Genomic DNA, 22,241 nt, shown 5'->3' on the forward strand with positions numbered 1-22,241 from the left:
GGTGCTTAATATGATACATAACTAAAATAAATAAGATACAACAACATTCGGTTTCTTGATTTAGTGCTTACCTTTCCAGGAAACCGCATAGCAAGACGAAGACAAAAAAAAAGCCCACAACAGGTTTATGGAGCATAGAGAGGGATGCAATAAAGCATCAGTTTCAAAACACAGTTGTCTAGATGATACAATACCATGGATACTACTAACTTTGCGATGAGACAAGTCTCAACTCTCCATGTTGTTGAGGACGTAAAGGCACTTGCTCAGCTTGACGCCATGACATGTATGACACGTTTTGTGACTCGAACAAACTCATTAAACAACGAGTAATCAAAATCACGAGCTTCGTTACTCCCGGTTTCTTTCGACAGATCAGGTGGTATTGGTGGGTTCTGACAAATGACAAAGTCGAACCCACCGAATCTCTCCACCAAAGCCTCAAGCTTATTTGTACTTAAGCTCCTAATCGCTTCAATCTGCACAAGCTCTCCGGTTTGTCCTGAACTCTGCCACCATCTTTTCAGTATGTTACGGCTCAGTCCACAGTGCTCAACAGAGACCACGTTTTTGAGATGGATTCCAAGTCGGTTTAACGTGATCTCCGCACCACCTATCCCGCTAAAGAGCGATAAAACTGTTAACCCTTCAGGAAACAAAGACTTGAGGACAGAGAGATGGTAACCTAACGTGTCTGTTTGGAAACAGAACTCGAACAGCTTCAACCTCTCAGCGTATCTCGCACCACCGATCTTGGTGTGGTTTGTTGGATATCCCATGATGCACTCTAGATGCTCAGGCTCCACAGGTGAGAGGATGTTGGGAGCGATCCAGATAAGATTAGAGGTGTGACAATGCCGGAGTATTATAGTCTGGTCTTGTTGAGATGGCTTTCCCTTGCATTCAGCTAGACGACGTCCAAGTCTTTCACAAAGAGTAGTTGCATAATCTATATCAGAACATGCAACGCTACTCAGATGCTTTCTCACATCCCATTGTGGCCACCAACTCTTCATGTGTGGCATTGCGTCCTGTATGGTTAACAGTGGCTTTGGGAGGATGTTGAACCTGTTTTCAACGGGAAGATTGTGCACGTACCCTTCTGTCCTGCGGAGAGCTGAACACAACCGAGTATCTACATGCTCAGGGTGGATTCCGAACAAGTAACCCGAGATCTTAGAACACCACCTTGGAGAGATTTCACTTAAGTTACCATAGAAGAAATAAGGTCGTGTTGCTACATCTGGGCTAAGCGTTTGGGATAAACGTGGCTGCATCGCACTTGAAAATCCATACGTATTATCTTTATCATCTTGCATCCAAGGGGTTTCCATATATTCGGGTCTTGGCCTTTTCCCTCTGTCATCGAAGTCAGAAAATTCGTCTAGAAAGGCATTGTCATCTTCATCTTTTAGTCTTTTACCCCTTGAGGTCTCTCCCACATTGGCAGTGGTGGAGAAAGGAAGAGGGTCAGTACTAGTATCTGGTTTTATATCAGCAGCGCCACTTGAGGAACCTCTACCGCTGTCTACTTTCTCTGCACCAACACCAAGAAATCTCCAACTCTTTGAAAGACATGTAGCTGCAGGAGCCGCTGAAACTTTCTACAGTCAGACCAAATATCATTGCGTGAGAGAAAAGAATGAGATGGTTTTTTATAGTGTGATTCAAGAGAGATACACAATCAGTTTAAAAACATTGAAAGTACACACCTTTTCTATTTCTTCAAGGTCATTAGGAATGAGACGAGGAGCTTCACCAGTAACAATTGTCTCAGCGAGGTCAGAAATCTGACCTTCCGTACCTGAAGAGGTGCAAATAGATTTAAGTATAATATGGGTGGATACAACATAAATTTTAGTTTTTTCATTACACCCTTTGATTATTATGATCATTCCTAACAATATAAACCAGGGCCCTTGTCTATATAGTGGCAGGCAATCATGTCACTGTTTCTCACATACACATTCCAAACACTGGATGAACACGTAAAGAGAATAAGTTACGGACCTATCTTCTCAATTGCTATTGAGATTTCATGGTTAGAGAATCCCATTTCCAGTAGATGCAAAGTTTTGTCCATTGTTTCAAACAATACTTCATTGGGAACCTATATAAAATATAAAACATAGGTTAGAAGGTAGTAATGACGGACATAAGCACATAAAAATATACAAAATGAGCCTAAAAGAAAGGAAGATAGATATAAGAAACAAGTTAAAGTATAGAAGAAAGCCTTAGCAAGAAAATTCAACAACTAATTTCAAAGACATTACAGACCTCAGGTCCTCTGGCAGCAACTGGAATGACATCTTCATCTTCTTCATTGATTTCAGTGTCATCAAGCGATTCATCAGACTCTTCTGCAAACTTTTCCGCTAGTTGAGCAGCAACAATGAAGTCCACCATCACATCAATTTGAGCGTCTTTTCCTAATCACACAGAAAAGAAAATCATGAAGAAAGGAATTGGCTTTCACCCTTAACATTATTTTAAAACAGTTTCTTATATGTTTCTGTTTTTTGCCTACTCAACATGTCATACAATGAAAAAGTTCCAATATCTCACACATGTAATCTATAAGAACACACAATTGTTTTCTTGCAATAGTAAGAAACTTGTACCATTCTGCAATGTACACAAGGTGTAATAAAAAAAAAAAGAATTGAATGGAAAGCGAAAGTCATTGTGGATATAATACCAAGTCTGTCTAGTGCAAAATCAACTAGATTTTCCGGGAACTTCATTCCTAGTAACGCCATCCTTTTACCATCGACTTCATATTCAGTATCAGGCTCCTATCAAAGAAAAGAGAGACTATTAAGAAATAAATCTGAATTAAATACAAGACATGACATCACACGTTACACAATTTACCGGTTTGGGTTCCATAAGCCCATGAAAGCTGGGTTCAGGATGTTCGGTTACAGAACTCTTAGTGAGAATCTCTAATAACAACTCAAGATCATCTTCACCTGGATGTTAGAAAGGAAACGTCAGTAGTATTAACTATTAGCCTTCATAAGATCAAAAAAAAAAAAATTAGTTGTAGGATTTTTCTTAGTACCATTTTCATCAATAGCTTTCTGAACAAGAGTAGGGCAAAACCCCATCTCAATCAGCAAGGACTTCACATTACTTCCAGAAGAGCTAGCAGCATTGTCCTGCACATCAAGTATGGAAACAATAAGAACCTTCCTGAACCGCTACAAGGGATGCTTTAAGGATTCAAGATGGCATATAAACTCTTAAGTTGTTTGTGTCAACATACACCAAACTGCTGAGGATAAGAAGTGTCACAGGGCAAGTCGAAATCTATAGTCTCCGGCTTTGGAAACACCATATGTTCATTCCTTTCATGACCAGAGGAACCTCCACCTCCTTCTCCTCTTCGAAAATTACCCTGCAAGATTCCCAAAACTTATGAAAGAGTGATACATATTCCAAAAGATACATTCCAAAGTTGTCAAATTATATACCATTTAGAGAAAGATCCACAAACTCCACAGCAATATCACATGAAAGCCTGCAAAATGTACCCAAAATTACACATAAAAAGTAATAATAATAAATGGAAAAAAGCTCTAATTGATGATTCTACCATAAACAGCAAAGAATGTATGAATCATTTGATAAGAATCTAAACATCTTGCATCCCCTTAAAGTAGAAATCCTCGAACTAAGAGAAGATTTGCGTCCACGAGTTCAATTCAATTTCACTACAAAATAATCTAGCGATTGCGTTCAAAGGGGAGATTATGTAAAGAGTGTGTGGATGTAACCCTACTTGATCAGGAAGGTGCATGCCTGTTGCGGTGGTCCGAGTCCAGTCCGGCGGAGGGAAAAGCCTAAGAAACTAATCGCACTGTAAAGCGGCGCGTGGTCTTCACTGCCGGCTATTGTAAAAAACTGGAAAAGTTCTTTACTGATTCACTTTTAATGAATGATCGAGCGCGTGAGAAAACGAACGGTACAGATCATTGAGAGTTTTAGGATTTTGATTATATTTTTCTTTTAGATTTAAAAAAAATGAAAAATAACAGTCTTCCAGTAAATATTTTTTTTTTTTTTTTTTTGATAAAATGTGAATATTATACCAAAATTGGAACAAGAGTTGATTTACAAGGGCTTTAACAGCAATAAGTTACATATGGCTCGAAAAAAATAAAAAACCAAGATGGAACTATGAAGCTTATGAATCAGGTGATCTAGGTGAACCTAAACCATTGAGACAGCAATCCTTGGCAACGCTTATGGGGTAAGCGAGCCAGGAGGGTGTCTCTGATGGCCCTGTCGACCTTACTAAACAGGGTAGAGGTCGAATCATGGGGGCCTTGGTGTAGTCTGTTGTTCCTTTCTCTCCACAGGTGGAAGACAACCAGCTGAGCAGTGAGTTTCTTTAATGTTGCTGAGAGGCCTGGAGTAGCCGTGAGCATCCAGGTTATAAGAGAAGGCCAGGTGTCAAGACAGAGGGCCTGTTGTCCAAGGCGAGTCAGAACGATGTCCCAGAGCTGTGTAGCAACACTACATCGCAAGAAAACGTGGTCCCTCGTTTCCTGTCCAAGTCCACACAAACAGAAGGTAGCATAATCACACACACCCCAGGTTACTAACCGTTCTCTTACCGGGAGTCGATTTAAGTTTGCCACCCAAAAGTGAAAAGCGTGTTTGGGAACTGCATGTTTGAACCAAACGGCCTTCTCCCAATATACCTGAGGCGCTGAGAATCTGATAGATTCCCATGTTTTGGTGATAGAGAAGACAGGGGCTCTGTGACCAGATGGTCCCCAACAATAAGAGTCTGCACTATCTTCATTGGTAGGTGGATCGATCTCCAGCAAAGTTGCTCTCAGGGAAGCAAGGGATGGTGTTCTACAACGAGGCGATGGGGTGATCCAAGCCCCGCGTCTAACACCTTCGCTTACCGTGGCTGTGATAGGAATTCCAAGCCGACAGGGGCCAGCCTCACCAACAAGATCAATAAGAGGTCCAGAGGGTAACCAATCATCAAACCAGTAGCTAGCGTTTCTCCCATTCCCAACGTTGCAGCCAATCAAGTGACGAGCTAGAGGGCGGAGGGAGATCAGAGCTTTCCAAATCCAAGAGTGACTTGGTTGAGGTTCTGCGTTCCAGTAAATATTCTCTCCTATTAACTTTTTAAAAGCAATTAAATTTGTTTAAAAAGAAAAGTTTCTTTGGATGTAAAATTTAATAATAGATTTATTTCCATTGTTTAGAAGTTTTTTTCATTCAAAAAATTAATTGATATAACCAAGGTGTTCAAATACATTACAATGCTATAAATTCTAGTGAACCGGCAACCAATAAATTTATCTCGGTAAGTTGCATTTTATAATAAAGACTAAGTGTTTTGCCCATATTTATGGATTTAATAATTTTTACAGAAATTTGTAAATAGATATATTGTCAGTTCAAAAATCATTACAATAAATAATTTTTATGCTTTTGAAATATTTAATAATTAATTAAATATTAATTTAATATACAATAAAGTATTTAATTTTAGTAAAATATCTTTTATTACATAAAATAGACTTGAAAACATTCATATATACATAAAACTGTATACATGGATGTATATTTATTTTAAAAATATTATGATGTAAATATTTTTGGATAACATAATATATAATCTTCTTAGATGATGATTATCAAATTAATGAAATTCTGTTTGAATTTATGGGTAATTATATATTAACAAATCTAATCTAATTATTTATTAAGGATAATAAGAACTTTAAACACTCCAACTTTTAACGTGAGAGCGAAAAATCATTTTGTAAATAATAATATAAATATTTTTGAATTATTTGCCAACTTGTTTAAAAATTATCACAATAAGTGTTTGTGATTGTCATAACAAAATTATCTTAAAAGATAGATGCTTCATTATATCTTGTGTGATATATACATATATTAAAACAGAGTCGGTTTAATATTACTAAACCAAATATAATATAATCATATTAACTATGATATTTTTGTTAAAATTTTTAATTATTCACAAAATAATTATAAATTATCAGCTAAATCACCAGCAAGTTCACTTTATAAATAATAATATAGACTAGGTGTTTTGTCCGCACATGCGGGCATAATTATCTTACGAATACTTATTTTATTTTTTTATTAATCCAAAAATCGGCATAATAAAACTCTAATTGGTGAACATGTTGAGGCATAATTATCTTACAAATACTTATTTTATTTTTTGTTAATCCAAAAATCCGCATAATAAAACTCTAATTGGTGAACATGTTGAAGGAGAAAAATTATGGTGAATTCTTTATTTCTCAAAATTTATATCAGTTATGTTGAAAGTTTAGTCAAATTATTGAAAGATATATCCCACTTTTTTCATCTAAATTTCCCATGGAGGAATGAATTTATAAGCAAGAAATTTCCATATGCAATTTTGATAAGAAACAAATTAAACAAAAAATCATATTTTTTTTTTATTTTTTCAATTCCTCAAATGAAATTTTACTTTTTATTTTTTTCATTTTTCATTCTTCTAGTGGTCAACAACTGAAACCATAGTGTTTCACGGATTAAACTTAAACTGGTTTAGAGTAAAAGCAATAAAATTTGTTTTGAACTCAGTCACAAGTTAAGTTAAGTTATTCTTTATGATTTTAAATAGTTAAATCAAACATTAAATTATTTATATATGTAAAAAACGTTCATCAAACTATGTACTTATTATTTTGTTAAAAGTTTTAAAACATTCATATATTAAAAATAGTTTAGAAAATATCTTTATATAAATATTTTTGTTTGACTAATATTTAATTATAATTTTTTTTATATCTTAATTTTTAACTTTATAATAAAAATATTGTTTTCAGATAGCAACATAATGTATATAAGAGTTCTCTTAATTTTTAAATATATTTTAACAATTTTATTATATTAGTTTATAATTAATTATTTAATATAACATATAAATTTTATTATTAAAATAAAATTCGTGTTTATTATATATAAAATTCATTACAGATTTTGTGAAAATTAATAAATACTCAGTTAAAAACTAATAATAAATCAATGACCTATATAAAATCTTAAAACCTAATAAAATATGACAAATAAGAAAATAAGAATTTTAATATAACATATAGATTTAAATATTATTTAATCAAAATCGTGTTTAATTATATATAAAATTCATTACAGATATTTTTAAAATTAATAAATTAGTGATTCATCTAAAAATTATTAATACATCATTGACTAAACTAAAACCTAATAAAAACATGACAAATAAACAAAATTGACTAAAATCATGGAAAACATGACAAATAAGCAAAATCAGAATAAAGAAATCTAATTACATATTTTATAGTTATATTATTTAAATTAATAAATTATGGACTCAACTAAAAACTATAAATAAATTAATGACTCAGCTTAAACCTAAGTAAGACATGACAAATAAGCAAAATTACCTAAAATCATGGAAATCATGACAAATAAGCTAAATCACTTCATAAATAATATAGTATAGATAGATAGATTCTATGTATATTGGGTTTTTTATTTAATTAATTCGATCAAGGTTAACAGTAAAATGAAAATGTAGGCTAGTAAATATATTTTTAAAATTATGAATTGGAAACAAAATACATCAAAGGTTTGACAACAGCGACAATATCGAATCCCGGCACACAATTTCAAAATCCGATTGAGAAAAAAATATAAGAAGATTACATACAAGGGGCATCAAGTAGAAGTTTCATTGTAGAACCAAACAACTTCTTACATAGATATAAAATAATCAGATAAAAATATCATTATCAATAAAACATCATAGAGATCGTTATTAAGGCGATCCCGACCAATCCAGTTCCCGCGAGATTGCTTGCCGCATCCTTCTCACCTTTAGGCGGTCCTACAAGTTTAAATCTCATTTAACTAACAATAAACTGATAAAGAAAAGTTTCGGATGTTCAAAAAAAAAGTTTCGATCTAATCCAATTTTATTTGATCAAAACTTTGGCTAACATTCCCCTAAAGTTATGTACTTTATTTCACATTAACGATTTTGTTGTAGCCCAAGAGGAAAAAAGAATTTGTTTTCACCTGGCACCGGTGGAACCCCATGCGGCAACGGAGCTTTAGCGGCTATAAGAAAAAAAGAGGATAAATATCAAATAATCCATATATTTGTAATTACTGTATCTAAAATTTCCAAAAATATATAAAATAAGTTACCAGAACACATAGAAGGTCCAGCATCGATGCCACAACTCTTAGGAATGAGAAGAGCATTTTCCACGGTGAGATTGAAGCCGGCCAATACCTGCGGGTTTGTGAGGATGGCGCAGAGGCACTTCAACTGCGTCTTCACTGCCTTGTCTAGGCTCGTGCAGCATTCTTCTGATGATTTTGCTCCTACTTTAAGTGCCGCTGCACATAGACCTAAGTTAGCCTCACAAACCATACCTGCGTTTGGAGGAGGGGCCTTCGCTCCTTGCCCATTAACTACTGTCGCTGCAATTAGCAATGCAGATAGGAGGAGAAGGGTCGTGGTTGTTGTTGTTTGTGTAACACCCCAAAACTCAAGCCCAAAAAGTTTTTGTGTTTTAAAAGGGAAGGCCCGTTCTGCAGCCCATTAGGATTAAAACCCTAGGGTTTCCTTGCCTTTTCCTATAAATACAAGCCTCTATCTCCCTTGTCTCTCATCAGAAATTCCAGAGCGAAGCTCTGCAGAAAAATCCCGGAGACAGGAAGCCCTAGCCGTCGACGATCTCTCTCTCTCTCCCCGCGCTGCCTCTCCCTCTTTTCTCTCTCCTCACCGCATCTCTCTCCCCTCTCTCTCTCCTCGCCGTGAGCAGCCGCGAGTGGTGGTGGTGGCCGCTTGGTGTTGTAGATCTCAGATCCCGTTTCTCTCACCTCTTATTTTTAGATCCAGATCCAGATCTAGGCTAAGGTGAGGTGTTCTATTCCAGATCTTGTTCATGTTCTTTTATACCGTTGAATGAGGAATTAGGATGGTTTAGATCCTGTTTGATGTTAGGTTGATAGATCATACTGCATAAGAACGCTCGTACTGATTAAGGACAGTAAATGGATTGTTTGTGTCGATTGAATGATGAATGAGTGATTGGTTGATGAACTATTCTTGATTGTGTTTGAAAGCTAGGGTGCTTAGAAGGAATTAAAAGTAGGTTAATAGTAAACGCTAACCGGTTGATTTAGATGAATGATAGGACATCCGTGAAATGGTTGTTTATTGAGTTGAATGTGACACCGAGAACGGGTGGCGTCTAGAAATGAAAGAAAGGAAAGAGTCTAAAGAAAAAGGAAATGAATAAAGAAAAAGGAAATGATAAGAAAAAGGAAAGAAAATGAATGATTAGAAAAGTACCCGGGAAGGGTGGAATAAGTTATCCAAGAAGGGTGGATTAAAGTACCCGGAGAAGGGTGGAAAGAAATGAAACGCGGCGGCCGTAGCGTTCAAAAACGGCGGAGATGCGGGGCCATAGCATCGGATAAAAATGGCAGGGTAAGAATAGAGGCGCCGGTAAGATTGAGTCACGCCGAGTCTTGGCGGGAAGGGGTCGTAATACACTGCAAAGGTGGTCCGAACCCGAGGAACTGGGCGGCGGGCCTACCAGGGCAGGCGACTTCACAGGAAGCAGCAAGAAAAGGGGAGGAATGGTCCGCTTGAGCTGTGTAGGTCCTAAAGTCCTAGGATGATGGGAGGTCTTAAATAATAAACCGTATTCTATGATTGAGTGATGACTGAGTTCATTACAGTGCTTGATTGTGAAATGAAACTTAATAACTAGCTGATAGGTTGCATCGACTGAGTGTAGTGACTAGACGGTTCTCGTTTCGCATTGAGCCGTATAGAGGCTCATGGGGGAGACTGGTCTAGAATCGCCTCACTGAGTATTAGTACTCACCCCTCCTTTCCCTCTCCCTTTTTGCAGAACTATAAGTGGAAATGTCAACGGTAAGGAAGGAAATGCAACTGAAACTCATGGGACCAGAAACGGGACACACGGAGATGTCGGGAAAATAGACATGTGTGTCCTAAACCCCGCGCCCTGGAACCCCGGATGGAAATGAGGAGGGGCGGGTGTTTCAATTGGTATCAGAGCCAGGTTAAGGTCCCTTAATACTAACTTAAGGGATCAGCGTTTCCGCCATTGTTCATTTTTCCTTTATGGTTCTGTTGGACCCGTTGTAGTCAGTGTTGAAAGAGAATTCGAACAGCTCAGAGTCTTCGTCCGAGATCAGAACAACAAAAATTCCTCGAACCGCGGTGTGGAAGAGTTTTAGAGGCCCAGGAAGGGATTAACAAGGAATTCTAGGACAAGTGCATAGAGGGGTCAGTTGCCTAGCACGACATGCTAAGGAGGAACGGAAGATCGGACATACTAGCTTGAGATGATACGTCTAGCCGACATCACCACCCACGCCGGCCCGGGAAGGTTAGGGGACGAGGATCAGACACAAGGTCGAGGTGTGCGCCGCTTCACGGAAGAGACATCTCTACAGGAAATAGCGATGCATCGCTCTGACATTACAGTCAAGCTCGTTTCCTATATATAAAAAAAATGGAAAAAGGCGCCAAGTACTGAGCAAGGGAGAAATGCTAGTGTGGACTCTTCCAACATCAGCAAGGTCAAAACTGAAGGCGGCATGGAGGCTGGGAAAAAGGAGCGGGCACGACATGGAGTAGCACTCCGATTTGGGAAGATGACCCTAGAGTAATTGGCTAAGCAGATGAAAACTATAAGGGAAAACAAAGGGTCTCAACTCTAATGTCAAGGATTCAAGTCCTTAAAGATAGGCATGGTGAGAGCTTTATTGGTAATAAACTACACAATGACTAAGGATGAAGTAGCTAGAGGAAGGAGCTTCTCGAAGTCGCAACGAGGAGGACCAACTCCGGTTTACAGGGAGTAAACTAAGTATCATCTTACGGTAAAATGGTTGATGGTAATAAGGATCATTGTGGGGTAAGAAGGATCGTCTTGGGGTAAAAAGGATGATGGAGTATCACCATGTAACAAAAAAGTTAATGCTAACAAGGACTAGGAGGGAATGAAGTTCGTGGAGCAGCCGAACGTCCACATCCGGAGACAACCGTGAGTCGTCAAGTGCTGATGCCCCAGTTCCAGAGATCAGCAGAGTGTAGGCGGATGTACCAAGGCCATGTGATCTTCCAGTTCACGCCTGAAGTCGAAATGACGCTGCCCAAGATGGGCTGTTGGCACCCAAGGAAGTCAGGATTGATCGGGAAGGTCTTGGACCGTTTAGGATGGAAGACAGTGTGCCAACGAGGAAACGTGCACGTCCGAGGAAGATTCCTAGTATTGAAGCAGACCGCCTAAGGAGCGTAATCGGGGTATGTCGGTGTGAAAAACTGATGCAGGCTAATCAAGGAACACACTCAGTTTGGGAGTACATCGAGGAATTCTTGGAGACAACCAAAAGATGCAAGCCAAAGTCAGCGGAGGATTGGTGCCGAGGGATTAAGGCAGGGCTCCGCGAGGAAATTCAGGGCAAGCTGCTTGGTGTGTTGGAACCATGGGAATTCGTTCTGATGAACTAGATAGCCGGTCAGGCAGTGGAGGCAGAAAGGGCACTTACCATTAGGGTCGTCGCCATCTCGAGCTCTAAGGAAGAAGTGGAAGTGGAAGAGGATCTGCGGAAGAGATTGATTATGGATGAAAGAACCTCGGGAGAATGTACCGAGCCGTGCAAGTGTGAGATCCTTGTTCAGATAGTGCATAAGCCTCGCCTGGTCCAAAAGTACACTAAGGAGTTCTTAGACATGGCCGAGAAATGCAAGTCGAAGCCTGCGGAGGGGTAGTGCCGGGTTATAAGGCGAGACTCCGTAGGAACATTCGAGGAGAGCTGAATGGAGCCATGAAATCTATGGAATTTGCCTTAGTGGTGAGGATGATAGGGAAGGCGATGGCAGCAAAGGTGTGGTTGTTAAACATGTTATTTATGTCACAAGTGCTGAACCGAAAGAGGATCCATCGGAAGATTAACAATAGGGGGATTATCTGGAACCGTCAGCTAGAGGTGTCCAAGTGTTTGGTTATGATTCAAGGCAGAAACGCACTTCTTCACTTTGTAGAGACTAGATAAGATTTTGGAAACATCCCGTATGAGTAGGAATTATGTTCTTCCTTATTTATTTGGGAGATTTCGAAAGAAGATCCTTAAGAAAATATTGTGTGCCTCCCTTGAATGTGTTTGAACTCACCTCGGGTTTTGGGATGTTAGTGTTCAAAGCCTGAAGATTGGAATTCGGGGCGAATTCCGATTAACAGGGGGAGAATTGTAACACCCCAAAACTCAAGCCCAAAAAGTTTTTGTGTTTTAAAAGGGAAGGCCCGTTCTGCAGCCCATTAGGATTAAAACCCTAGGGTTTCCTTGCCTTTTCCTATAAATACAAGCCTCTACCTCCCTTGTCTCTCATCAGAAATTCCAGAGCGAAGCTCTGCAGAAAAATCCCGGAGACAGGAAGCCCTAGCCGTCGACGATCTCTCTCTCTCTCCCCGCGCTGCCTCTCCCTCTTTTCTCTCTCCTCACCGCATCTCTCTCCCCTCTCTCTCTCCTCGCCGTGAGCAGCCGCGAGTGGTGGTGGTGGCCGCTTGGTGTTGTAGATCTCAGATCTCGTTTCTCTCACCTCTTATTTTTAGATCCAGATCCAGATCTAGGCTAAGGTGAGGTGTTCTATTCCAGATCTTGTTCATGTTCTTTTATACCGTTGAATGAGGAATTAGGATGGTTTAGATCCTGTTGATGTTAGGTTGATAGATCATACTGCATAAGAACGCTCGTACTGATTAAGGACAGTAAATGGATTGTTTGTGTCGATTGAATGATGAATGAGTGATTGGTTGATGAACTATTCTTGATTGTGTTTGAAAGCTAGGGTGCTTAGAAGGAATTAAAAGTAGGTTAATAGTAAACGCTAACCGGTTGATTTAGATGAATGATAGGACATCCGTGAAATGGTTGTTTATTGAATTGAATGTGACACCGAGAACGGGTGGCGTCTAGAAATGAAAGAAAGGAAAGAGTCTAAAGAAAAAGGAAATGAATAAAGAAAAAGAAAATGATAAGAAAAAGGAAAGAAAATGAATGATTAGAAAAGTACCCGGGAAGGGTGGAATAAGTTACCCAAGAAGGGTGGATTAAAGTACCCGGAGAAGGGTGGAAAGAAATGAAACGCGGCGGCCGTAGCGTTCAAAAACGGCGGAGATGCGGGGCCATAGCATCGGATAAAAATGGCAGGGTAAGAATAGAGGCGCCGGTAAGATTGAGTCACGCCGAGTCTTGGCGGGAAGGGGTCGTAATACACTGCAAAGGCGGTCCGAACCCGAGGAACTGGGCGGCGGGCCTACCAGGGCAGGCGACTTCACAGGAAGCAGCAAGAAAAGGGAGGAATGGTCCGCTTGAGCTGTGTAGGTCCTAAAGTCCTAGGATGATGGGAGGTCTTAAATAATAAACCGTATTCTATGATTGAGTGATGACTGAGTTCATTACAGTGCTTGATTGTGAAATGAAACTTAATAACTAGCTGATAGGTTGCATCGACTGAGTGTAGTGACTAGACGGTTCTCGTTTCGCATTGAGCCGTATAGAGGCTCATGGGGGAGACTGGTCTAGAATCGCCTCACTGAGTATTAGTACTCACCCCTCCTTTCCCTCTCCCTTTTTGCAGAACTATAAGTGGAAATGTCAACGGTAAGGAAGGAAATGCAACTGAAACTCATGGGACCAGAAACGGGACACACGGAGATGTCGGGAAAATAGACATGTGTGTCCTAAACCCCGCGCCCTGGAACCCCGGATGGAAATGGGGAGGGGCGGGTGTTTCAGTTTGGGACATTGTTAATGTCAGGGGATATAACTTTACAAAAAGAAAATTGACAGTATAGGATATTTTCAATCTTTTTGGCTTTTTGTTCGGTGTCCCCTTTGTATTTATAGAAAACTATGTGAATTTTTAATTAAAATTTTGTTGCAGAATATATATATATATATATGGTATATTTGGAAAACTCGGAATAATAAATTCTTTAGAGGAATTGACAGAAATCTTTTGTAGTTAGTCCGATATGTAGAAATTGAATGTCAAACCTGATTTAACGCAAATGAGATGTTCATTCCCGGAGCATAGTAGCGAGGAAGTCCATGACATAAGCATGAATAACATATGTATGGTCGATGGATTATGGACTGTCACATCACAGTTCAATGGTTGTGTCTGGATCCTGGAAGGATAGCCTTGGAAAGATTCAGCTCATTAGAACGCGAAACTTAAATAAGCGAGAGACTGCTTTATATTTGGAATTAGAAACATTGTGATGAACAATGGAGAATATGCTAATATTCGTCATGTCAGCACTTTGGAACAAACTGCAAGGATTTGATCACCATGATAAAAAAAAAAGCTTCACGCTTGGCCAAGTTTTGCAACAAAATTAGAGGCTATTTAGACGTTGCAGATATGTTTTCTAGACTTCAAGATATTTCATATCCCAACGATACAAAACAAAATTTCAGATCCTTTAGCTAAGTCTGCGAGACTTTTTTATAGGACTCTTTGTTACATTGGTTATTTTATTCTGGTTTCATTACCTAGACCATTTCAAATTTAAATAATAAAATAATTATTTGTTGCAAAATATATATATTGTATGTGCGCGCAGGCATGTGTGATTTGTACAGCTTTTAGTTAATTTAAAATCGGTTTATTAGTGTTGACAGAAACAAATGAAAATACTTAAATGCATTTCTCGCAAAATCTGAAAATTGTCCAGCAAGAATCGCACTGGCATGAGAAGTAGTCACTAATCATTAATCAACTATTTTCCCTCTGTGCTGCGTTTGTATTTTGTAAATGCTGTGCACAAATCTTATCTACAATTTTATCCCCCAAAAAAACTATTTTAGCAACTTTATTTAAACTTTTGATCAAAAAAAAAAAAGCAACTTTATTTAAACCAACACATATTTAATTTGAAGATTATATATACTTATTACCTGGCTACAACTGTAACAACTCTAAAGCCAAGGAATGGTTATAGGTAAAGAATACTTCAAATATTTTATTTTTGTTAATTATATCATATTTAAACGAAAATCCAGATCAAGATTTCTGAAACACACGATTACAATTTTAAATTAAACGTTGGTTCAGAAATCACAAAACACAAAACCACATCAACACAAGAGAGAAAAGTGCAGTTTAATGTTCAGTGTCACTCAAGTGAAGAAACCGGTATATGCAGGAAAAGCATTTAGAAAGGTCGAGATCACTTCAGAGGGTACGAGTTTGACTACTTTCTGGTGATGCCTCTCCATTAACGATAAAACCAGTTTCTGCGTATCGATTTCATCCAGATGACCTGCAAAATCAGTACATCACGAAAAAAAATTAGAAGTCTCGTAGGTGGTTGTTTCTTATCTTGTCGTGAAGTGCAACTTACCCAAATCAATCTCACGCTCATTATCTTCTTCATCTGCTTCTTCAATAACTTCACTATCTTCCAATTCTGCTGCAGCTTTAGCATACCTCTCTAGAAATTCTTCCTCTGTTTCTTCACATTCATCATCACTCTCAGAATCCTGTTCAGATACACAAACATGGATTAGCTTATTTGGAAAAAAAGAAACAAGTCACTAGAAGACCAATGTTGTTTCTTGAAAACAGCAAATTGTTTCATCATCTGAGGCTTTAGTTTTTAATGTAACTTAATAAAGATTATTGGCAATCAAATCAAACCTCGTCATTTGAATCATTATCATCAGATTCTTCCTCTTCTTCTTCAGGTTCTCCATCATCTTCATCATCGTCTGTTTCTTCAGCTATTTCCTCTAGCCTCCGAGAAGCCTCCATCAATGAAACAAAGCACTTCCTTACCAAATCATCAGTTGCGTTCCCTTGCCTTACATCTAAAAGCAGCTCAATCACCTTTACTAACGTCAACACTGAAAAGCAGCATTATATTAGTCTTGTCCATGCATTTATGACTACCAATAGCTAGTATATACAAACAAAACCTTTAAAGATAATGTTCACCAGTTTGCTTAAAGCAGTGGTGAACCATGAGTTTGTTACTTTCTGAATCATTAGCATATAAATGAAAGATTATCTTCAACTCACCATATAGTTTTACTTCGGACGCTATTGATGGAGGACTGGCATCAAGCGTAAGCGAATATGAAAAGGCCAATGAGGATACCCATAACTCGAAACCTCCAGAAACCACTTTCTCTAAAACGCATTCCACAACATCAGGATGGGAGATATAGCAAGATGATATCGCCAGCAAAAGAGGCCTCCACAACGAACAAGGTTTCTCACGCAACTGTAGGAAATGAGAAAAGGCTGCTTCACTGAAGACCACCGCCAACGATTTCCTTACCCCTTCGATGTCAGACGAGTAGTCTGGTACATGTAATAACGTGTGGACACAAGAACAAGCCCTCCTTGTGGCGGACGGATACTCAAGTATGGCTTTACTGACAAACGAACCAATGGATTCCACAACAGATCGTGGACGGACTGGCATGGCTGGAGGGGAAGGCATATCTCTGTAAAGGAAACTTCTAAAGCCATATTTGGTGCTTATACTCACAACTTCTTCTATGCAGTCAAAAACGGACAAATCCTCCGACTCTTCCCAACCATCCCAGCTAGCAAGAAGATCAGCCCAAACAACGAGCAAATCAGCTAATCTGAGCTCCACAGCTACATTGCAATTAGTAGAAGCAAGCGCAATGAACCACAACATCTTCGAGAAATGGTCTATGCAAGAAGTAGGAGGCACATCTGTTGCCTGAACAATGCAAAGATAAAAGACAGAGCAGTAGTGCGCATTAGAACAGGAATCCATTGTTCCATTCAGGCGCACATGCTTGGTTTTAGTTTCTACAATTCCATGTACAAAAAAAAGCAGTGGTGTTTGAAGATTTCTAAAAGAAATAAAGAGTAAGAAATAATTTAACTACCAGCCATGCGTGCTGTAAAAGTGCTGACAAAGCTTTGCTGATGGTACCTTGACCGGTTAGCCATATTTCAGTGGCTTCATTTTCCTCCTCATCCGTTTCAGGCTTAGAGATTTCATAAGTCTGAGACATTGCTGCTAGTGTCTCAAGGCCACCCACAGTAGCCTTATTTGAGAAAAAAAAAATAAGAAACAAACAATTGAACGGTGACTTGCTGTATCCACTAAAAAATAGTCCAAATTCAACAAGAACTCCACAAATATCTGGGCTTGCGTCCAGGATTTCATGTGCATGTGATGTAAGCTTTTGCAGTAATTTAACTTAAATCAATAGAAATATATTCCTGTACTTTCGTTATGTTTTAAACCTTTAAATTTTTCAGCTAAAATGTTAAGAAAACAGGAATTGAATTAAACATACCTGAGACCACTGATCTTCACTAGGGTCGATAAAATTCAGCATATTACTAACAAGAGAAGATACAATGTACGGAATATGCATAGCGATATCTTGACTTCCTGACTCGACCACAGATTTTAGAAGCTGAAACAAAATGCTATCTTCTTCGTCTTCTTTGCCAATCCTACCAATAATAATCTGAAGAAGCGGCAACCATTCAGGTGGTGTGTACTCATTCTGAATTGATCAAACATTTTCTTTGAGTTAGATTTGACAAGTCATCAGTTAAGCTATGAGCGCAATTGTTAATATAAGTGCTGAGTTACTTCGAGTAGTGAACATATTCCCCCAGCAGCTGAAACACGCGCTGGGTAACAAGAGATCTCTTCCTGATCTGGCATTGCTAATGCCTTCAGCAGGGACGAAAAAACATCCACATTCATATCCTGAGAGCATAAAGCAACTAATCAATTATGAGATCACTATAAATGACATGTTGCAAATTTTAGAAAGTGCATACAGAGAATATTAGATTCAGGCAAATGGTTTTACTCAAAGAAATATAAAGAAGAAAGAATATAATTAACACCTCAGGTAGGCAGGACGCAAGCTCTCCAAGTACCCAATTCGCAGATGCAACCAAGTAAGGTGAGCAATCAGATGTAGAATAAATCGGTAGCACGCGGGTACGGACTAAAGATGTCACATACTCAGGATTTTGTTCTTGGATAAACTGTAAAAAGCGAAGCATCATAATTCTGTACAATATCTGCGAATGCAAAGCTTCAAAACAAAGAGAACCAATTTTTCTCACCTCTTGCAGGCCACCATATGCCATTAGAACACCAAAATAGCTGACATGTCGAAAGTAGCAACAAAGTCAGCTAAATCACAAAGTGAAAGGCAATGAAACAGGAAAGTATTAAAGTGGAAGAGGAAAGTCTGAGAAGTTTAGCACAGAACATAAGAGAATATTAATATATTTTCAATATACTGAACAAATATCTACGACATGTTGATCTTGAGCTTGAGAAACATGGCATGGAACACTAACTTGCAAAACGTGATCTCTTAAATTTCTACTAGAAGAACATATATCTAAGAAGTCATGAAAATGTATAGGAACTCACGCTGCTGAAGTACTAGCATCCAGTATGTTGCTCTTTGAAGGCACAGAAAACTTTGACAAAAATGGAAGCACCAGTAGATCTCCCATGGAACGTCTTTGGTTATTTATTCTGTTCTTTTCACCTTTCTTCCGCTTACTTGCAGCTGAGGAAGTTTTATTTGTAGTAGATACTGGTGGTCCCTATGATAATGGCATCAAATTCTGTAAGAAGATATGAACAAATAGCTGAAAATAGGTTATTGACTAACCATTCTTCACCTTTGACATGGCAATAACACCAAGCAAGTTCATAGCACTTTTCCTGGCTGTAAACAAGTCCTCCCTCCACCCAGAAATTTCTTCCTGCCAAACGACAGTGATATTATTCTAATCATATAAAAGTATCCATAAACATAAAAGTATTCCATGTAGAGAGAAAGAGAGATAAGTTGACATACTAGTTCAGAAGGAAGGTTCTTCCTTATGAATTCATCTGCATCTTCTTCCCACTCAGATATGTCCTATGTGTAAAAACATCCCAGAAAGAAGAGTTAAGTTTCTGAATTAAGAGCCCTGGTAGTGACCAATGCTTGCAACACATATTACAACTTGAAAAAAGCGTACCCTTTCATTTAGCGCCAGGGCTGGAAAAATTGCGGAGTCCAACAAAAGAGAAAAATGGGGTGATAGTAATCTCCATCCCTGTTTTCAAGGTACCAAATATTTGCTGTCAAGGACATTTGATAACTTTATTAAGATTGGCAGTAAACATTCTAACAACTTACAGGGCCAATTTCCATGACGCGTGAAATTACATCGAAGGCAAGTGATATGATTCTCTCAGCTAGGCTTCCGAGCTTCTGCACATGATGGTAGAAACTCAGAGCATTAGATTGAGAAAATAGTAACTTTTAGGTGAGAAGTAACAATTTTGATGGAAACTTCTCAGGCACCAAAAACCCAATTTTGAAGAGCTCAAAAAATTATATCTACTACATACACTGATGTTTGAGCTATGTTTGACAATCTTCATTGAGCACTTTACTATCTCCGGCACCAACCTGCATAATAAAGATATATTAGGCGTGGGACGTAAGCACTGGCTAAGAGGTTTTTAAGGTGTTTGCTTACTTGTCAGAGTATTTTCTATGTCTGCTGACAAGTGTGCCAAAGAGGAGCAAACTTCTCTTTCCAGTTTTCAACCTTAGCAAGTATCCATCAGAAGGAGTAACACTCCAGTCAAAACTCAAGGAGTCCAGAATTCTGATCATATCTCCACAGAAGGAACCGAGCAGATGTGACAAAGTAGACGGCATATGGGACTTCACCTACAATACAAATTACCCTTAACAAAACAACCACGGTGGATAGTACGATATGAACAATGACAAGGTGATATGACAAGTTTTAATCCATGAAAATTTTCAATCTCCCAGAATGCAATACAAACTGAATATGTGACTTACTGAAAAGTAAAGGCATTTGCTAATGATGTGGAGTGTCTTTTCCATTTCCAGTTCACCCCATTCATGTGTAGTCAAAGCCTGCTTCAGAATCATACAAATTATGAATGCTCACTGAGATCCAAAGTAAAATATATCTTACATAAAGATGTGAGCAGATGAAGAACATGAAAACACAAAGGGAAAAGAAAGAACCTTGTCAACGAGACGGTGGAATACTGCCACCAATGGCACAAGAACTTCGTTTGAGATACTCTCCAGCTGTTGTGGCACTGGTTCCTTAACAAGTTTTGGCTGCAAGAAGTACTGCAAGCAAACACACAGAAATATACCACGTTTATTTAAAACACCAGGATCACTGGAACCAGGTTCACACTACAAGACTACCACTTCAAATACAAACATTTTCAGATTTGTTTGAATTGGTTATAATACTACTAGAATATATTCAGCCGGAAGTAACAAAAGTTCACAACCACAATAATGAACAACCAACCATAATATGATGGCGAAGAGATAAGCTAGAGGAGAGCTTATGGGGAGAGAGAGAATAGGACATGCAAGTTTAAAGCTGCGGCTTCGTTAATATATTATTTAAAAAAAATTCAAACTAAACTGAATGCAACAAATACCTGAAAAGGTTTTACAACAGTGAGCAACACCATCAGAGCATTCACAGTACTCCAGCTAGACTCTGAACAGCTTATTAAACTACTCTTCTCGATAGCAGAACGCAGCTCCAGCACAAGTTCAGGCCACGCATCTTTCTTCACAAATTCTGACACAACAACAATGTGGAACTGGCCACAAACAAAGTAAAATAAAAATGTGCACAAATGAAGAAAGAAGCGAAAACAATATTAGCAACATCTAGACGAAGACAAGCTAGTTGAATTTGCCTACCAGTTCAAGTAAAACTTTGAGAAGTGCAGGCTCAGCATGAAGCAAAGCTCGAAGGAGCTGATCCTTAAACTCCTTGCTGACTTCTGAGATGATCCCTTCACTCCCAGTGTTCCTTCTGGTGAAATTCTTCAGATATGTTGCAGCAGCAACTCTCTGACTCGGATTTTCACCTCCTGAGAATCGAAAAAAAACATGCACTAGCACACATTTAACTGCTGTGGATACTTAAAAGCTGGCTATAACCAAAAGACTCAGCTGAATTAACATAGTGTTTAAGGATTCAATTATATTGTAGAAACTAGCATTGGGCATATTATCTGTTAAATTCGATTCAGTTCGTTGTTATTTGTTTCTATTCAATCCGAAAATTTGGCAAATAGTATTCTGAAAAGGCCAATATTGATTCGATCCATATATTTATAGAGATATTGTTTGCATCTCGTAAATAGATCTACCAAATAAGGATTTGGTGAAGTCGCAAGTCAAACAACGTAACACTAATTGTTTCCATCGATTCGAGTAAATCAAAATTCTAACCAACAGAAGAAGTTACCGGAAGCGATGGAGAGAAGGCGATAAGGGAAGTGAGGGAGCTCCGTAGAGAGTCGATCCAGAGCCTTCGTCGCCTCGTGGACGGAAAAGCCATCTATGGAACTAAGCGTCTGGTCAAGAAGCCGAACAATCTGAACTGAGTCGTCGTCGTCGGCGACTAACATTTTTTTTTTTTGCCCTTTTTTTTCCCTGTCAAGTGAAACCCGCCATAGCTTTTTTATTTTATTATTCACTGATAAGATTTAATTGGGAAAACACACGAGAAGCGGGAAGTAATTTAGGTATCAGCTAGTGGCGGGAAATAATTTAGAAATCAGCTTGAAAGCAGAAGAAGAGAAGATTAGAATTTAAATTACAGAATTACCATCGTTTGTTTCTCCTATTCAGGGCATCTCCAACCCTACTCCATTTTTTAGGGAAAAGTGCCTATTCCAACCTGAACAATATGGATCGTGCCGAATACCACCCAGACAATAGCATAGTGCCGAATACGACCCAAACATGACCAAAACTCAAAAAACCCACCCGAACTCATAAACGTTACTCAATAAAGGACCTTGACTAACACACGGTTAGTCAACCGTGAAATATATAGCTTAACCGTTACGGTGACATACAAAGGTTTCGATGGAGTTAACTTAACGACGTCGTTTTGCTTATTAACACAAAACTTTGTCGTTTTGGCTCAGGCTCTGACTCACAACATCTCTCTTCTTCCCCAATTCTCTCGACAGAAAACAAAGAACCCTAAAACTCAACAGACACGAAGAACTCACGAGTGTGCGAAGGTAAGTTATAATCTG

General features: G+C 38.5%; 4 protein-coding genes across 4 annotated transcripts; all 4 read right to left on the bottom strand.

Annotated features, from left to right (window-relative positions):
- Window positions 1–3,943, bottom strand: LOC106452094 (probable inactive DNA (cytosine-5)-methyltransferase DRM3). The gene is made up of 10 exons (XM_013894114.3): window positions 3,788–3,943; window positions 3,480–3,526; window positions 3,272–3,403; window positions 3,068–3,164; window positions 2,878–2,975; window positions 2,702–2,798; window positions 2,281–2,432; window positions 2,011–2,110; window positions 1,713–1,804; window positions 1–1,604 (listed from the first exon to the last, which is right to left on the bottom strand). The coding sequence occupies exons 2-10, from the start codon at window positions 3,480–3,482 to the stop codon at window positions 267–269; spliced, it is 2,109 nt and encodes a 702-aa protein (XP_013749568.2). The 5' UTR covers window positions 3,483–3,526; window positions 3,788–3,943; the 3' UTR covers window positions 1–266.
- A 265-nt stretch (window positions 3,944–4,208) lies between these two features.
- Window positions 4,209–5,290, bottom strand: LOC125606420. Its single transcript, XM_048775490.1, has 3 exons — window positions 5,273–5,290; window positions 4,713–5,153; window positions 4,209–4,556 (listed from the first exon to the last, which is right to left on the bottom strand). Exons 1-3 carry the CDS (start codon window positions 5,288–5,290, stop codon window positions 4,209–4,211), a joined length of 807 nt encoding a protein of 268 aa, XP_048631447.1.
- A 2,315-nt stretch (window positions 5,291–7,605) lies between these two features.
- On the bottom strand, window positions 7,606–12,693 carry LOC106345332 (non-specific lipid transfer protein GPI-anchored 24). Its single transcript, XM_013784547.3, has 3 exons — window positions 8,236–12,693; window positions 8,104–8,145; window positions 7,606–7,912 (listed from the first exon to the last, which is right to left on the bottom strand). The coding sequence occupies exons 1-3, from the start codon at window positions 8,462–8,464 to the stop codon at window positions 7,818–7,820; spliced, it is 366 nt and encodes a 121-aa protein (XP_013640001.2). The 5' UTR covers window positions 8,465–12,693; the 3' UTR covers window positions 7,606–7,817.
- A 2,404-nt stretch (window positions 12,694–15,097) lies between these two features.
- LOC106452097 (importin beta-like SAD2 homolog) lies at window positions 15,098–21,666 on the bottom strand. Its single transcript, XM_013894119.3, has 21 exons — window positions 21,440–21,666; window positions 20,887–21,059; window positions 20,616–20,783; window positions 20,179–20,289; window positions 19,987–20,064; window positions 19,652–19,848; window positions 19,521–19,581; window positions 19,306–19,380; window positions 19,145–19,222; window positions 18,979–19,041; window positions 18,800–18,883; window positions 18,543–18,721; window positions 18,227–18,266; window positions 18,002–18,145; window positions 17,739–17,858; window positions 17,434–17,649; window positions 17,017–17,178; window positions 16,169–16,844; window positions 15,788–15,993; window positions 15,492–15,630; window positions 15,098–15,410 (listed from the first exon to the last, which is right to left on the bottom strand). Exons 1-21 carry the CDS (start codon window positions 21,600–21,602, stop codon window positions 15,268–15,270), a joined length of 3,276 nt encoding a protein of 1,091 aa, XP_013749573.2. The 5' UTR covers window positions 21,603–21,666; the 3' UTR covers window positions 15,098–15,267.
- Between the last annotated feature and the right edge of the window lie 575 nt (window positions 21,667–22,241).

The sequence above is a fragment of the Brassica napus genome, unplaced genomic scaffold (assembly GCF_020379485.1).
Source record: "Brassica napus cultivar Da-Ae unplaced genomic scaffold, Da-Ae ScsIHWf_883;HRSCAF=1252, whole genome shotgun sequence".
Classification (NCBI taxonomy): Eukaryota; Viridiplantae; Streptophyta; class Magnoliopsida; order Brassicales; family Brassicaceae; genus Brassica; species Brassica napus.

Coding starts and splice junctions, on each gene's coding strand:
- LOC106452094 (XM_013894114.3), bottom strand. Junction 3,165..3,271: donor CTTATCCTCAGCAGTTTGGT/GTATGTTGACAC, acceptor CTTGATGTGCAG/GACAATGCTGCTAGCTCTTC. Junction 1,605..1,712: donor ACCTTGAAGAAATAGAAAAG/GTGTGTACTTTC, acceptor GTCTGACTGTAG/AAAGTTTCAGCGGCTCCTGC.
- LOC125606420 (XM_048775490.1), bottom strand. Junction 4,557..4,712: donor TCAGATTCTCAGCGCCTCAG/GTATATTGGGAG, acceptor GGACTTGGACAG/GAAACGAGGGACCACGTTTT.
- LOC106345332 (XM_013784547.3), bottom strand. CDS start 8,464: ATGGTTTGTGAGGCTAACTTAGGTCTATGTGCAGCGGCACTTAAAGTA. Junction 8,146..8,235: donor TGGACCTTCTATGTGTTCTG/GTAACTTATTTT, acceptor TTTTTCTTATAG/CCGCTAAAGCTCCGTTGCCG. Junction 7,913..8,103: donor TGGGGTTCCACCGGTGCCAG/GTGAAAACAAAT, acceptor TTAAACTTGTAG/GACCGCCTAAAGGTGAGAAG.
- LOC106452097 (XM_013894119.3), bottom strand. CDS start 21,602: ATGTTAGTCGCCGACGACGACGACTCAGTTCAGATTGTTCGGCTTCTT. Junction 18,267..18,542: donor GATGCTAGTACTTCAGCAGC/GTGAGTTCCTAT, acceptor TCGACATGTCAG/CTATTTTGGTGTTCTAATGG. Junction 15,994..16,168: donor GTCCGAAGTAAAACTATATG/GTGAGTTGAAGA, acceptor GCTGCTTTTCAG/TGTTGACGTTAGTAAAGGTG.